This window comes from Anser cygnoides, chromosome 17 (assembly GCF_040182565.1).
Source record: "Anser cygnoides isolate HZ-2024a breed goose chromosome 17, Taihu_goose_T2T_genome, whole genome shotgun sequence".
NCBI lineage: Eukaryota > Metazoa > Chordata > Aves > Anseriformes > Anatidae > Anser > Anser cygnoides.
Window position 1 is genome coordinate 10,293,167 of NC_089889.1, and position 17,473 is coordinate 10,310,639.

Genomic DNA, 17,473 nt, shown 5'->3' on the forward strand with positions numbered 1-17,473 from the left:
GCTTCCAGAGCACAGCAGAACAGTTGGAGAACACGTACAAGGATGGAGCATGACGGCATCATTCACTCAGCATCAGTATTTTCTCCTGCTTACCTGTTGCTTTGACTCGGGAAAATTTCAGCTGGCACAGATTTACCCATGGAACAGGCCATAATACTGACACAGTAAGAACTTAAAATACTCTGCCAATATCACCAAGGGTTTAAGACTAAAGACAACAAGTGATACTGTAAGTTGAGGCAAGTTTTATTTAGACTGTACAAACAGGGCACTGGAAAAAAAACAGTGGCTTGATGTTGGGACCAGTTCTATGAAATAAGTGGAGTAAGAAATTAAAAGGCACTAATCTTAAGAAAAGACACTCCATATATTCTAAGAATATAATTCATTTAATACTGTTAATTTTATAGCACAAAAAATAAAACAAGCTATGATCCCCAAAATAAACTTTAAAAGCTTACACTTTAATATTATTGCCTGAAGTTCATGGTCTTTAAGTTACATATTGTGTTTTAAAGTTTACACAGTGAAGACTGTCTCGAATACAAGGCCACCTTTCCCACTGCAATAATTGTATCCTTGTCTCAAAAAACATTTTCATTTAACAGAACAGAAAATGACAACTATACAAGAATGCTTTCACTGGTCCCAAAAGGCAGTCTATTAGGCAGGTCTCACTTTCAAATGCAGGTATTGAGAAATATGCTTGAAAACTTGACTAGAAAACAAAAGGCAGCCCACTTGTTCCCAGGATGTTAATATAATATTAAAAAATTACTTTACAGGCACATGAAATGGCACAAAGAATGCTGTATTTCCCTTTACAAAAATAATGCTCAGGCTCTTCAGAGCCCCAACCCAGACAGGATATTCCCTTTTGTTTATTCTTCTCAATTTGTAAACAATCATGAATTAAATTAGCGCTTATCCAGTGATGGACACTGATTAAAACAGTTTTCATTTAAACTTTCAGACTGGTCAGAGGCTCCAATGTCTATATACACACATACACAACAGGAGGAAGTCAAACAGTAAGCCTTTCATGATAGTTAACTAGTGTGGCACCTGGTGATTAAACCAGCTGCTAGTTCAAAAGCATGAACGATTTTAATGGTGCATAGATCGAAGCCGTCACTTGCAGACTCTCATGCTCCATAGTACGAATACCTGACGCCCCCAGGGAACATCTACACGGATAGGTTAGCACTCGAATTGAGGAGGCTTCATAAAGCAACAGACAGCACACATGTAAGCAAGCAACAAGCGATTGAGAATCAAAAGAGTCCTTCAAAGAAAAACACAAACTGATCAAATGCAGTCTTTATATGAAAATATTCATCTTATAGTAAAATGGCAAAGACATTTTGAAGCGAGTTTACAATCAGCTTAGGCTGGTCAGTATGCTACATTTAAACCGCATTGAACATCACCGATCCATACCGCTGCTACTGCGAGAAATACTGTTCGTCTGGGGCCCAAAACCAGGTTCACAGAAATGTACGAACTCTTGTCTTTGCATCAGATGCCACTGCACACAAATTTTGCATAGTTTTGAAGGAAAATAGTTTGCTTTTCTGCAGTATCAGAACATAATTTAACCTAAAACAATGCTTGTGTTCAAAGTGTATACCTTATTCAATGAGGAGATGAGTCAAGACACTTAGTGACAAAATCCAGGTTACAAGCTGTGTTCAAGATCTCAAATCTCACAGTATTTATTTACGGACTTTAACATGCAAAGGAAGAATTCTACAACCAGTTTTCTGAAGAGCTACCTGCAACTAGGTCAGGTCTGAAATAAGCTTTCTCTGCAGCAGACTGAGTCTAGTGCAGTTTCTGTATTCACACGATGACTTTCAGTAGTACAATCTATGTAGTAAACTTCAGGTGGAGTTGGGGCACAGAAGAATCACAACCTCCTTTAGTTAAGAGAGCTGCATAGCTTTTCTTTGCAAGACAACCTGTCAGCGCCTATTGTCAAGAAATTCTTTCAGCACCGAACACTTCAGTCAATGCTACGCTACTTCACAGTTAATTTGGTAGTAAAATGCTCTACAAGAACTTCTAGACTGTCAGCCACTTGATTAATACTACAGAAAATAACTAACAGATGAACCGAGTTTCTTAAAAACAACCACAGCATTTTACATCTCTTGTAAATGCCATTTTCGCATTTCTTCAGTGCCCTCCATTTAAGGGTATCACGGCACTTTCACAGGAGGGAGAACAACATTCTTTTCCTAGGAAAAAGTGACACAAATCAACAAGAAAACATGCTGGAACTTAAGATGACAACTTCCATATAATTTAACACTTGTAAGAAGTGGTACAGTTCTGCAGGTGTCTGAAGTTTCTCATTTTGCTACAACTGACAGCCTTCACAAGTTGAAAAATGAATGTATTGTAGCACTGCTGTTTTCCTGTCAGATATTCCTGGCTTTCTGCAGCAGGCATTTTTCTTTATGCAGGCTGTCTGAAAAGGGAGGTTTCATAGTTACAGTCTTTGCAGACACGTTATTCTGTTAATTCGGCATTATTTTTAAAAGAGCATTCCAGTTCACCTAGAAAACACATTTAAAGAAGAAGGTAGAAGATAGCACTGTACCTAAGCTTTCATATCCTGTAAACGGGCTAAGGACTTACCCTGCATGGCATTAATTATACTCACATAGCTACAGCCACGTAGATCCCTACTTTAGGTACAATAGTACAGCTTATGTACAGAAAAGGGGAAAAAAGCTATACTGATAAAAGACACCTTTGTGGCCTCCTCCAGCCTGAGCATTCACTTATCTGACAGGGAACCCCAGGCAGCTGACTCCGATTAACCATTTTCTAGAGGATGCTGGGAGTGGGAGGGATCTGGGGCATATATAAGCCAGAGCCAACTCATGTGGAGGGGGTAAAAATTGTAGCATGCAGAGGGTCTGTGATACAAGGGAGTGAGGGGAGAAAAAAAAAACAGGCCCAAAAGAAAGAAGAAAGCAGTTTGGGAAAAGAAGCACAGTAACGCGGAGACACCCTGGAAAAAAAGGTACTGTGTTCAAGGAGTCTTAGCGAGCTGGGGCTGGCTTAGCTAGGGAACTCTGGAGTGATAAGGGAACCTGCAGAGAAATGGGTATAAAAGGTTTACGCTTAAATAAGAGGATTCCATCAGTATTTACCAGGTTCTTCTGTCCTGGTCTTTTTGTACTTCTCCATGCTGTGGTGATCTGACTTCTCTGTCTACCAAGTAACAGCTTGGTGACAAGCACTGCTGTGGCAGTAAACCAGACTTTCAACACAGAAGAGCTGTACGTAGACCAGGCCAAAGTGTTTCCCTTTAAAGCTCACTTACTACAGTTAGTGCTTGCAAAATCAACAGAAATGCGTTAAGTATGTCAAAAATGAGTTACGAGTATTAACCCCTCCTAAATTTCCTTATAAATAAATGCCTCAGCTTCAATGCAGCTCAATCAATGGTTATCTGTATTTAACACACACTGTTTCAAGAAGGTCAACAACAAGCTCAAGAGTTAACAGAAACGAGCAGTTTCTAATACAACTGCTTAGAATACATAGCTTCAATTATTGTCCTTTAAAGAGACCATCATCATAAATGTACTACCTTAGGACAGGTTCACTTAAAACTAAGTCTTCTTCAGTCCTAAAATTGCATTTTTGTTGTTGCTTTTTGTTGGACAGTAACACATGAGTTGCATGTTTGATCTAAGGTTAGGGCTCTTCCTACTAAGCAGGCCAGAACAAGTCCGTGGAAGTCTTAAGAAAGGTTTTCTTCCCATACTTGTCTGCCGTACACCTTACGGTTCAGTCTTCTCCAGCTTACGGCCCAATACAGTTTTAAAAGTGAAACCAAATTCTGGTTGATGCAACTACGGCATGAAGGTCAGGCAGTGACTTCGGTTGTATGTATTCCAAATGTATATTAAAAGAACTGTCAAACTGCAGCAAGCTGGAAAACGGGCAATGCTAGCAATGTGCCATTTAGTCATTCCACCTCAAACAATGCTAATGATAGCCAGGAAAATGAAGCAGCAGTGTAAGTCGGGTAGAGGGAATCATTCATTCTCATCTGGGTTTTGAGGGTCGAATATTTTGACATGCGTGAATGGGAAAAGCCCTTTTCGACCGTTGACTTCTCCTTCCCACTGACCGTTTATATTCATCCTTGTAACCTTCACAATATCTCCAACCTGCAGAATTAAAAAAAAAAAAGTTATCACACATGAGAATCTTACCTCATATACAAATCAAATGAAGAACAATAAATACAACCCCATCATTTAAAAAGAAAATTGACATAAGCTTCAAAGGGAAAGAAAAGTTACTTTTACTCAACTAAAACAGACACCATTGCTAAACGTGATGTCTGCATTTGCTTTAAAAATTTGAACTAATGATATACTTACGTATTGCAATAAATTACTGAACCACGCCTTTTCCTGTAGGAAAGCTTACTTCATGCAGCCATATATTTAGCTTAGACGTAAACTGACATCACTAAAGCTACCATAAATAATGAGATACAACATCCATTCAAAATAGCACAGCCCTCACTGGGTTTAGCATTAGCATGCTTATTTCAAAGAAAACTTAGCTTTTCAAAGAATGATTCCTGTGGCAGAGAAACCACTACATGAAGTTCTACTACTGACTACCACAGCCTAAGAAACTTGTGTAGTTTTCTAAAACAATGATACACTTCTCAAATGTTTTTTAATAAGCATTAGATATACAGACAGTAGCTTTATCTGTTGCTTTCACCTCCACTTCCCATCAAAGAATTTAGAACAGGAACAACAACGCGTCAGGCCTTTCCTATCATAACTTTTTCTTCTATTTGGTAGTGAAAGAACAGAAAAGCTATAACACACACAAAAAAAAAAACATCAGCCCAAATTATAAATTTTACTTTATCACTGCTCAGTGCCTGTATTTAACCTGAATTAGGATAATTTACAAAGCAAAATATCCAACATGACAAACAGCCTTCGAGACTGACTAAACAGTCATTTCTCCCTCAAACACTTCAGAGTGGCTGAACCCATGGCCTGTTGCAGCAGCTCTTGAACTACACCTCCCTTCCTGTTTACTTAATTGCATCTATGTGGTAACTATAGTAAATATTAGAAAAGTGACATTAGCAGCTAATAACTAACTTCACAAAAGGTAGAACCTGCCTATGACTAACGGCCAGCAGTTCATAAGCTTCCTCCCCAAATGAGGTCCAAGCAATTTGCAGCTGGGTTTCAGATTACCAAACTACTTCTGCAAAATCCAAAAGGAAACTAGCTTTGATCTTGAAGGAAAAAATGGATTTTATTCTTGACATAGTGTATATATAACAACTTGTCCACGCTATCTAAATAGCATTAACATTTACAACTGATGCAGATAGTTCAAGGGCCTCGGCAAAGGACCTTAGATTAAAAAGTTTCAGATAAGATGTCTATGTTTTCCAAAAAGGAAAAAAGCTGAGTTTACGAAATATCTTGCAGAAAACACATCACCAGATGATCCAAAGCCTTGGTAACTGTTTAAACCAGTTACCATTACTTCAGTAGATATTTTTGATGACCACTCTGAAGCATTCAGAAACCTTGAGTGCAGCTTAAGATACAACCATAAACTCTTTCACTCAGTGTTACATCTCTTAAAATAAAATTTCTCAAACGTTGAAACTCTTTCCAGATATTTATGCTTGATGTGTATTAGAATGAAATTGGACATTTACTCAAAATGTGGATTCTGTTCCCGCCCCAAATCCTCCCTCACCCCACGTTTCTCGCTACTTAGAGCTTTCCCCCTCCCGTTTCCCATCTGGAAGTTCAAGACTCACGCTTGAGACAACTTTAATCCTGTGCTTTCAAGAGAGGAGGAAGTCCTCTGATCCCCATGCAGTTTTGGGATATAACTGAGACTCTCTTAAACTGTCAACTTTATGCATGCTGCTCATAAATTCAAACATGAAGCCGGCATATCCTACTGAGTAGTTATACACTGCCCAGTTCATTTAGCACACACAGATAGCATTAATTTGACTGGCGTTCCTCTCTTGGTGGACTACTGCAGCATGCTTTGTGTTTTTTTGATAAAAAGCACAATTTGTCTGACTTCCCATTATATGGAAAGTCTAGAGAAAGCTTTAAATAGTAACGAGATGATTCAAACAGGAACCTAACAAAAGTCTCTTTAGGAAAAGGCTGATAACATCTATAAATAGTCACTGTTGCACTGCTAGATTTAAAATAACCCTCGAAGACAGAGTCGAGTTCCAGGTTTTAGACTCAAAATCATGAAGGCACATCTGACACCGCAACAGTTAAAACCCAATAGGAAACTGCATTTGCCCCACACCACACAAACAATCCATTTGGAAACACTTCAGTCTTATTCCTGGGATGAGGAGGGGTAATCAGTAGTACACAGAATCAAACACATGGACTTTTTTTTGTCTGACAACTTAATTCTGGACATATGCTGTAGAGATCAATCCAAAATTAATTCAGAAGCTCTAGAAAAACATCCTTCAGTTTGATTCTGATTTCTACAGCTTGAATAGGTTGGAAGTCTTACTTCAGCTGGGCAAAAAAATAACATAAAATGACAATATAAGTATCACCTTGCAAAAGAAACGCCGTAGACTAACAACGCAAAGTGTTTTTTAGACTGCTGGGCAGGTAAAGCTGCTACAAATCAGTAGCTGCTGTTAAAGAGTGGTAGGTGAGAAAAGCTTCTCAGAAAACATTCTTGTATACCAAGGACTTGAATAGTAGAGTGATTTGCAATAAACAGATCTCTTTTTTTTAAAGGAAAGCTGCCAAATATCCCCTTGTGCTATATTACTTACACAAAATGCAGTTGCCTTGAGAAAATTAAATGAAATAGCATCCTGAAACAAGATTTTTGGGGAAGGAATCTTGATGTCATGATAGAATCATGCTTGGATTTCATAAAGACCCTTTTTGAGAGCATCTTTAGAATCTGGTCAAGTAGTCTCTCTGGATATCCTTCCCAAGTATTAACTGAAAGCAGTATTTGGTAAATTCTCTTTAAAGCCTGTCAGCTGGGGTGTGATCTCCCACTAAAATTATTTAACATGCTATTGTTTTCAGAGAATATTTTGGGCTAGTCAGAAGGATTGTCTTATGATTAGGCACAGGACAGAGTCAGGAGACCTGATTCTATTCTCATTTCTGCCACAAGCTTCCTGTATGATTCTGGACAGCTCATGGGCCCTTATCTATAAATTAGGATAACGCTTCCTTAGTCTCAGCATCTCTCAGACAAGTAACTCACCTGCAAAGCATGCCAGCATCACTAGATGGAAGTAGCACCTACTGAAGTGAGTAATACTTCTGAAATGCAGCCATTTCGTTCCACCCAAATGATAAAATCAAAGCGTATTTTAGATAGCATCCTTTCATTACATCCCTGTTACAGCACGAATTCAAAGCCCCAGGGAAATGCAAGTTGTGGAACATGCCAGTCAGAAAGGTTACTTCATTCACTCCAGACTCTTCTGTACCTGTCTTCTACCTGAAGCTGATTCATACACTGCACAAGGTTCCTGCATGCCATTTGAGTCACACAATCCATTAATTCAGCATGTTTTAGAGATATTACATCAAAGAAGTTACCTGATAACCCACTGTCCCCCAAAATGTATAAAACTAACCAAAAGAGGCAGAATTCAGTTGCACTCCAAGGAGAATGAAGCGATACTTTCAAGGAGCTGGTGCTCTAGGTATTAGAAGATTCTAGAAACCAAATGGCTGATAGCATGCGTTTATTGCCCTGATCTTGATGCTGTGTGCCAGAACAATAACAGCTGATGCCTTAAAAGTCATTCTGACCCGAGGAAAGACCTTTGACCATTCTTGAGATGTGAGAGCAGGTAGAAGGGCAGTGTAGAAGTGTTGAAACCCCAGATACAATTAACCTAGCCTCACCTAGGAAGAGTGCCGCAGTGTGTACCTCAAGTAGAGCTAGGACAATTGCCAGAGCTGGGGTTAGAGCACCACAACAAGGTGCAGTTTTCATTAAATCATGATAGCCTGTCCCCATCTGCTAAGCATGCTTGCATGACAGTCCAGAATCCAGAGAGCTCAGAACTCCCGTAAACAGTCACTCTTGAGCCACACTAAATCTCATTTTAGCACAGGAACTTGTCTAGATTATCCCCATCACTTTCAGTTTCATCTGAAAATAAACTCTGCAAACGGTTCTGAGGGTGAACACGGGTTAAATTGCAAGGCACTGACTGTTGAACTGATGGGAATGATAAAGAATTCGGACTGGAAAAGGATGCCCCAAAGGCTAAGAATGCACACAGCCTCCAATGTAATTGGCAGTTGCGTTTTGAAAGGTAGCGTACTGAAAAGTTTCTGTGTATCAGCAGATACACAAATCCTGCCACCAACATCACTTTCAATTCAATGGTTCACCGAGCTAAAGCTCTGTGATCAACACTTAAAACCTAGAACCTATACTTGTGTAGTTAAAGCCAAATATTTATTTTGTCAGATGCATTTTAATGTTTAAAACAGCAATAGTGAATTTCCTTGACTTAAGAAAAGCACAATGCTTGTTGCCTAGTGAAAATAGCAACCTAATTTCCTAATTAAGAAAGTTCTACTACTAGCACATCTTGCCCTACTTGTCTCAACTCTACTTTAAAGAGAAGAAAGTTAACTGTAACCTAATTGCAACAAGCTCAAGAGACACATTATGTCAGTTATATAACTGTGGGGAACAGGTATTTATTTCACCAAAACATTTCAGTGAAACATTAACTCTCTGATAGCAAATGGATACATCTATGTGTTTGATATGTCACACACAAATAAGCTACTTAACACTATAATGTTGGCACAGGTCTGGGGAAAAAAAATCACTTACAAAAAAAAGCTATAAAAATATAATGAAGCTCTGTATATAGAAAACCTTAAGATTCCCTAACACTGTCATTTCAGATTTGGATGTGAACTCTAGAACTACCACTGCCTTCAAAATGGTCTGCAATACTACAATGCTTGCAATATATTTAAGAACCATTATTTAAACACATGGCGTATTTAAAACATCCTTAAGTCATTCCACTCCATTTTATAAGGGAATTTGTAGTTCACAACCTGAGCCAACCTTCAAACAGCTCACCAGTTTTTAAGGGAATTACCTACCATTAGTTTACCTACTGACCAGGCTAGGCATGAAGAACTCTGTTGTGTAGATATTAGCAATTAATCAGCTTATTGGATCCAAGCAAAAAGCCCAAATACCAACAGATAAACTCCTTTTTAAGGTAAAATGCAGCAGGTCTTAGGCTGCTGGGCACTGCATAGGCGGGTTTCAGATGAGGCTTCATTAGCATGCTGTCATTAGCAGGCTGGCTGTAGAACTCCATGTTATTAATGCTGAGAAACTCTAAGGTAGACTTTGCTGTTCTGTACCTCAGCAACAGTGCCAACAGTCCCTGCTCTTACAGAACACGTCGCCGTGCAGTGCTGGTTTGTGTAACCTTTGAACACAGGGCTGTCCTCCTCATTTTCCCACGGAAAATCAGGGGTGAAGAGGAGCAGTACACAGTCCCGTAACGTAGAGTTCTAGTTCCCATAAACGCAGGACACTGCATCCCTGTCCTTCGTATTTCTTCCTCTAGAACACCAGAAAGGAAGGAAACTGCCTCTTGGCTGAAAGCATACAACTAGAGGAACAGATCTGGGCTGATGCTTTTTTTTTGTGTGCGCGCGCAGTATTCTTGAAAACACTACACACAGTAGTAATCAAAATTAGTAAAGCTGCAGTGAGAAACTGCAGACGTCAATCATCTCGCTAAAAAGCATTAAATCTGAACCGCCAATGTAATTAACTGAACTGACCACAGTAATATGTGAATCTTTGACATACAATAAACTTATTGTAGGCTTTACTAATTGTTCACTGCGGCAGTGGAATGCACAAAACTATATGCACAGTAACTGTACGTTCGGGGATAACAGCAATACCTAAAATTGGTATTTTAGCTTGTAAAGCAGATTGCTAATGTCTTATTTTAAAGAATAAAAATAGAGCATATAATGCAACAGGACCAAATCCCCATTTGGATGTTAGTCACTCCAGGAACATAAATATGAATGCTGAGCAATTTTAGCCCAGTAAAGTCCAAGTTGTACCAAATGCCACGCTACCTACCTAGTATCCTTACAGGAAATGTATTGCAGACACTCTCAAACTTTCTTGCCCTTAAACTGTCACACTTTAAATACTACTTCAAAGTTAAGCACTCCATCATTATCCAACCAACTAGATCTTGACAAGGATTTTCACTAGAATATTCATTTTACAAGTTTTTTAAAAAAAAAACATTTCTCACATGAAAAATGTAATTACTTTCCTTAAAACCAGGTTTCTTCTTAGTAACAGTCTATGAATATTTATCATCTCTGACAGCTTAGGTAAACAATAGTGTGCAACAGACAAACTGGACCTGAAAGCAGACAGCTTGTCCCATTTTCAAGCTGAACCCTGCAAAATGACATCCCTGCACTTAAAAGGAGCTGAGCAGGTTACCACTCAATAGCTGTATTTACTCCTGATGGCGTTCTGGTTCTTGTAAGTAGTGTCTGCGTGCTGATCACATAAAGCTCCAGCCAGCAAGCAGGTATTTTGCTTTCATACTTTTATCAGTTTAAATGAGATTACACACAATCAGTAGCTGTACAATTATAGGAACAATTATCAGTACAAGCTGAACCCTGATTGAGAATACACCTGTACTAAGGCAGAACACTGTACAATACTATTACTCTGAAAGAACACCATTAGCTTTCTTCCCCCAAACGCCCTCATAACCCATCCTTTCCCTACCATTAGCTGCCTTCTGCGCTCTTACCAAACAGAAGCTTCTAGTCTAAACGAACCCTATTATTTTCAAGAATGTTGAACTATGACCTCGAGTGGTTCAGATTATTTAGTGACAAGCAAAGCCCTGACAAGGTTGGGATTAATACATCAGAGCCCAGCAGGTGTTAGGCAAGCTGAAGGAAGATAATGAAAAGAAGCTGGAATTTTCTTTAAGGATAGTACACATGACAAAAATGTTGCTATAATGAGGTTGTTAATGTTCCCTGTGCATGGAAGGAGAAGCTGTAACCACCAATTTTAATGAAAATGTAGATCAATTCCCAGAATTCTACTTCTGAAGCCTCTTGAGAAGCCACAGTGTGACTAAGGTGAACCTGTGAAAAAATAGACTGCATAGGAAGACAAAATATACCAGGGGTGGGAGACACAAAGACATGAAGCCATAAGCAATTGGAGCTCAGTGGAACAGAAGAATATTTCAAACAAAATTTCAGCAACTTGAAGGTTCCAAAGAACTCTGACCTATATGTTGGTCAGAAAATTAATCCTACCACTATATTCTGGCAGCTAAAATGATAGAATTAACTAGGTCACTAAACAGCAAATCAGAAAAATCTATTTGAGAGCCATCCTTCCAAGCCGTTCTGCTACCCTGCAGCAAAGCAAGCTCCCTGAAGTAATTCCACGACACCCTGATAACAACAACATCAATTGCTTGCCTTGCGCTGTTTTCAGAAGCATGAATAGTTTTGGCAGGAATCTACTGTACGGTACAGCTGGCAGTGAATTTACATTTCTTCCTATGATAATTTTCACACCCTGTTCATGAATAACAAGCAACTAGCTTTCCTAAAACTTAAGGAAAATCCAGTGATACATATTTAATTTCTAACACTCTGAGAGTAATCACCTGTAGAAATTTTACAAGAGGAAAAAGCCTTAAGGTAACTTTTATTAGCGACTTCCAATTATTCATAAAACCTTAGTCTAAGTATCAGCTATAGCTAACAGCTTCAACTTGCAAACTAACTGAGCAAGAGCAACAGGCAAAGTTCAAAAGTATTTTTAAAACCACTATTTTACTTGCTAAAATGCTGTTGCTTCCTTTGCTTGTTTCCTTTCATTTGCTCCTTGAAGTATTTTACCACATTCAAATTTCATCACTCAGAATAACAACCAATAGCAATGCTTCCAGGTGAGACATTTCTGAAGCATGAGTTAGCTAGCTTTCAGTATAGTCAAAGCATACAAGTAAGAGTGTCTGTATTCTAGATATAGATTTAAAAACTTCTTTCATTCCATCATTTATGCTAATTTAATTATAATTGTAACATGAATTCTTTGCCATTTAAAGAATAAAGTTCTAAAACCTTTAAGACATCCCTAATAAAATGAAAATAAAAAGTGTTTTGGCAAGCACAGGAACTTATTAAAAGCTCAACACAAGGTTAGAGGCTACACTACAGTCTTTCATCTTATAAATAAACACAACCTTCCCCTCCCCTCTTAGGTCTTAAGACCATTTCTCAAATTCCAATTTTCAAAAAAAGATCTAGAGTCCTTCGGAAGACTCTTCCACTTGTTTGTATTTCTGATGTGCCCAGACATGAGCTCTCAACACTAGTGTACTTCATGCTACAGTTGAGGATCAAAAAAAAATAAAAATCTGTTCATAAGCAATCTTTACCTTTCTCTGAAGGATGCTACTGCCAGTTCTCAACCTGGAATACTGCAACAATTAAACACCCCTTTCCTTCCCCAAGATTAGGTGGAGAAGCAGTCATCCCCCCTAGCACTTACTCCCATAGCAGGATGTATACATTCTACTAGTCTTGAGCGTATTTGCACTGTTGCAGGGGCAAGAAAACAGTAAATTAAGTATAGGTTCTGACATAACTCAGTCACTTTTCTCAAAGGAAGTGGTATAGATGAAGCAATTCTTGTAATCTTCCTTCAGAACCTAACAGAACTTCTCAGTCCCTCGAGGCAGCTGAGCAGACTCCACATGAAGTCATACGTGCCAACTTTGCCACTAACAATTTTTATTTTCTTATTCTACAAAACCATTGAACAACTGTAGGACTTAAAAGGAAAATAAACTTACCTCTAATGCCAGTGCAGTCTTGTCATAAGCACAGGGTACTCTCTTTTGGATAGCTTTGGCATAGACTGGTCCATTCTGTGTTGACGGCAGAGGATTGATCACTGCTCCCGGTGTACTGGATACCGAGGGAAGGGGACTTGTGGTCTGAGGCTGAGCGTAAGCATGGGCAGGTTCTGGAATACCGTAGCTGTTGGAATTCCTGTTCCCATGCTTCCCATGAGATCTGACTAGCTTTTCTACATAAGGAACAGGAATCATCCCAATCCGACCATCCTTGTTTCTGGCACTCCACCACTGTTCTTCTGGCTTCTCTACAATTGCCAGTATTTCACCCTTTTTAAATGGAAGATCCTCAGCATCATTGCCAGGAAAGTCATACAGAGTCCGTACATATTCCAAATTTTCTTCTGCAGTGGACATAGGGGCAGATCCAGATCCTGTTGGTGGACTTGGATACCTAAGTTTAAAAAAGTTGGTATTATCAACAGCTATTCCATAGCTATTGTTCTGTATTTCCAAAGCCAACCACCACTTTTATGCTAGGACCACCAAATGAAGGAGAACTACCTACGTTCACCTTTATAGCAAAAGTATTAGCTTGGTAACACTGGGAAGCGTTTAACAAGTTTAACTCATGCTCTGAAGCAATTACCTAAATACCCATGTTATTTTCCCCAGAAATCCAATAAAAATCTATTGAGGATGCAAAAATTGGGAGAAATAATGCAAAGTCTTATCTATTGGTTTACTTTTTTTTTGGATTGTTTTGAAGATGTTAGGATAGAATAAAATGATTTCTATAGCTTAAGTGACATGAGGCCACGATACTTAAAAGTAAATGAAAAAGATTTGGGTGTCTTGGGGTGAGGAGGGGAAGGGTACTCAGAGAGCTAACTAATCCTCTTCAGTTCATCACATTCACATTTTTAACCTCAGCATCCACTTCCCTCAAGAATTCAGTAACTCTAAGTGCCAGACTTGAGGGAGCATAGTGGAAAAAGAGAAAAAAAGTAAGAGGAGGATATGATAAACTCTCAAGTCTTTCTGATTCTATAGGCAGTAGAGCATCTTTGTACCAGAAAGCTGCTGTTTATAGGTTATAGGTAGGATTTTGGAGACAGTCAGTCTTGTTAATACTGAAAACTGCTTTGTTTGAGAAAAGAGAGGCAGATCCTGTGTTTTTAGGAGATAATACTCTATTCCATATTACTTTCCAAAAAGAAGAACAAATCTCCCTAATCTTATTGTTACAACTTCAGCTCTCGAAGTGTTGTTAGATTATAACAAAGCTTATTACTGCTTCAAAGTACTCATCTTTACTGGGTATTTAAATCTAATAACCTGCAGTGATATCTTCACAGAAGAAAACATGAAATACTATCACCCACTGCTAAGAACAGAGTAAGAAGCAAAAAAGCTTGCCATCTAGAAATATTCCTTTGCCTTATTAACCACATTACTACCTTTAATTTATTCACATTGCTTATTATTTTGCCCATCATCTGTCCAGTACATTTTATTCTGTGATAACATAAGAATGTTCATCAAATGAGACTCTTTTACTGCAGACTATTTTCACCATAACCTTTATACACCTTCTTTCAAAACAGCTGTCAGAAATCTTACAGTATTGGGCCATAGCAGATACTTGCTATTGATACAAAAACAAATACCTTAAAACAGGTTTCAACTGTCTTACAAGTTTAAAATATCATCCCCTAGAGCTAAAAGTGGTGGTGTACAGCAATATACAAGAAACTACTTAATTCTACCACAAAAAAACATCGCTTCCTACTATATATGCTTAATGAAATTAAAAGAATCAACAGCCTTCACAAGTACCTGTGATGCTCCTCTGAAAATGCCCACTTTTAAAGAAAAATGACAGCTAGCTGACACAAATGCCTGTCTACCCCTATTCTAAATCTAGTCCATTAATTTAAAAATAATAATCTGGGAATACTGCCCCTCATTCTCCCTCTTGCATTAGGAAGTTCCCTTTAAACAGAAATTCAAACCACCAACCATGTCATTGATTTTTCAAAAAGTTTAGAACAAAAATCATGCTAGAAGGAAAAACACCTATTCAACCCCATTTGCAGCTTTATACATTTAAAAAAAAAAAAGTGTGTCAGTACACAGTATGCTTGGGGTCCCATCTGTCTCTGTATGCTGAGAGAACAACCAATGGCTGTACTGAATCAAAACCTTGAAAATGAGGTGGCGTGTTCGTGATGTCATGAAAACATTCACGAAATGTTTCACGCAAGATTCTACACAAACACCAAGACAGCAAGTGGAATCAGCTAAGTTTGTGTCTTGATAAAGCCCAGAAAGCCATTGCCATACACGACTGAGAACAAGCTTTTACTTTCAGAAAGGCACAGCAGTATGCAGGTTACCGAGAACAGAGGTGAGCATAAAAATTGCTGCAGATTTGACATTTTTCATCCAAACCATCCTTAAGTTTAAACATGCACAAAACCCTGGGCAGCTCCGTTTAAGTGTTCCTGCACCTGTGAAAGGTGAGTGAATTTTTCACCTATCCACTTCTTTAGCTACAGCACAACCACTACCCTGAAGATGTCTCAGCAGCTTTATGAGTTCTTGAAGCTGGTGCTTTGTCACATTCCTCCCACCACCTTTACAGGAAGACTTCTGATCACATGTGTGGTCAAAATTCAGTTTGACAACTTACTGTCAACCTTTGACAAGTTACTGACAGTGATTAAGAACTGGACTATGCCAAGATTAAAGCGTGGTTATAAAACTCAAAGTTATTTTTCCACCAAATAACTTGTCAATCTGAAAAAAAAAAAATTAAACTGCAGAATTTAGAAGTGAACTTTTTTTTTTTTTTACCATGTTATTTTTCTAGCTTTTATTTTCATTTCATTCTATTCAGGAAGCCCCAAAGATAAAACAAATATGTTCTAGACTTATCAATAAGCTGTTTAGTGATGCAAGCTGCAGGTATGTCCCCTGTTGGGCTCAGGACAAAGAATGATCTCATAGTCAAGTCACATTTTCCCATCCTCCTAGAAGAGCAATTCTCAGTGTAGTATATGCAGATACAAAGAGTGCCATAACCAAACCGAGACACGTTTTTACATTTTTTGGGGGGCATGTCACTCTAGAAGCTTGGGAAACGCTGTCCTAGAATGCCTTAAAACTCAGTTAACAGGGTGAAGCAGCCTAATCACAAAGGCGTGTCATTGTGGATGCAGGGCCAGAGAGCAACTTAAGCTCAGAGGCTGGTACTTCAATCACCAAGGGGAAGATTTTTGAACCAGCTTCTCAACCTTCGTGGAAACAGGACAATACCAGAAGGTTGATACAAAGCAAGACCACGCCCTCTCGCAAAGCAATTACAGTGATAGGGATGTACACACTACCTTTGCATCCATCTACATGAAGTGCAAGGCCAGGCCCCACAAACCATCTGGACAATGATGACCAAAAGAGCAACCCATAATGGTCATCCTGATCCTGAGCGCTGAGGACCGCTGTTAGGAAGGGTTCCAAAGGAGGGCCACAGGGAAAGGCTTCCTTGCTACGTGCAGCACGGCTCTACCTCCAGCGTTAGGGTGCTGGGGCTGAGCCCCCCGCCTCACAGCACCACGAGCAGAGCTGGCGGTGGGAGTGGCGACGGGAGGGTGGCACTCACCTGGGCGCAGGCTCGATGAGGGTGGTGGTGTCCAGGTAGTGGATCTTGTAGAACTCCAGCAGGGCGGGCAGGTGGTCGAACTCCTGGTCGCCGATCTTAAAGCGGCGGTTGGGCAAGGAGTTAATGATGTAGTGGGAAACCCGGGAGTTCTCGGACACCGAGAGCACGTAGTCCCCGGGGCAGGTGGACGAGTCCCGCACCAGGAACATGCCGTGCCGCTGCCCCTGCAACCGCGTCTGCGCCTCCGCCCGGGACACCGGGCCCACGTACCAGCTGGAGCGGTCCGACGAATCGAAACGGGCGGCGGAGGACATGGCTCCGGGCGGGGAAGGGTGAGGGAGAGACGGAGGAAGGTGACGAGCCCGAAGGCCCAGGAGGAGGAGGAGAGCCGGGGAAGGGAAGGGCCGGGCGGGGAGGCCCGGCAGGCGGAGCGGGGCTGGGGGCTAGGAGGAAGAGGCGAGCGCCCGGCCCAGCAGCGAGGAAGCCCGGGGGGGAAAGGAGCGGAGGGATGCGGCAGGAGGAAGCCCCGAGGAGCGGCTGGGCTGGGGCCGGCCGGAGGCGGCGGTCAGAGCCCCCGAGTCTCCCTCAGCGGCGGGGCGTGCGGGGCATCCTTCCCGCCTCTCCCTCAGGCCTGCGGCGGGCCCGGGCGGGCGGGTAGCGAAGAGCAGCGGCGGCCGGCAAGGGATAAAGCGGCGAGGGCGGCCGGCTGGCTGCGGTACCGGCCGGGGGAAGGGAAAGGAAGGAGGGAGGGCTCGGCCGGCCGAGAGCGGGGCTTGGGGGGTGGGCTCCGCGTCCCGGCGCTCGGTGCCGTTCCGTTCCCTCCCCTCACGGAGCCG

General features: G+C 40.6%; 1 protein-coding gene across 1 annotated transcript; it reads right to left on the minus strand.

Moving 5' to 3' along the window:
- Positions 1-225: 225 nt before the first annotated feature.
- CRKL (CRK like proto-oncogene, adaptor protein) lies at positions 226-17,463 on the minus strand. The gene is made up of 3 exons (XM_013173604.3): positions 16,638-17,463; positions 12,971-13,427; positions 226-4,193 (listed from the first exon to the last, which is right to left on the minus strand). Exons 1-3 carry the CDS (start codon positions 16,949-16,951, stop codon positions 4,059-4,061), a joined length of 906 nt encoding a protein of 301 aa, XP_013029058.1. The 5' UTR covers positions 16,952-17,463; the 3' UTR covers positions 226-4,058.
- Positions 17,464-17,473: the final 10 nt, after the last annotated feature.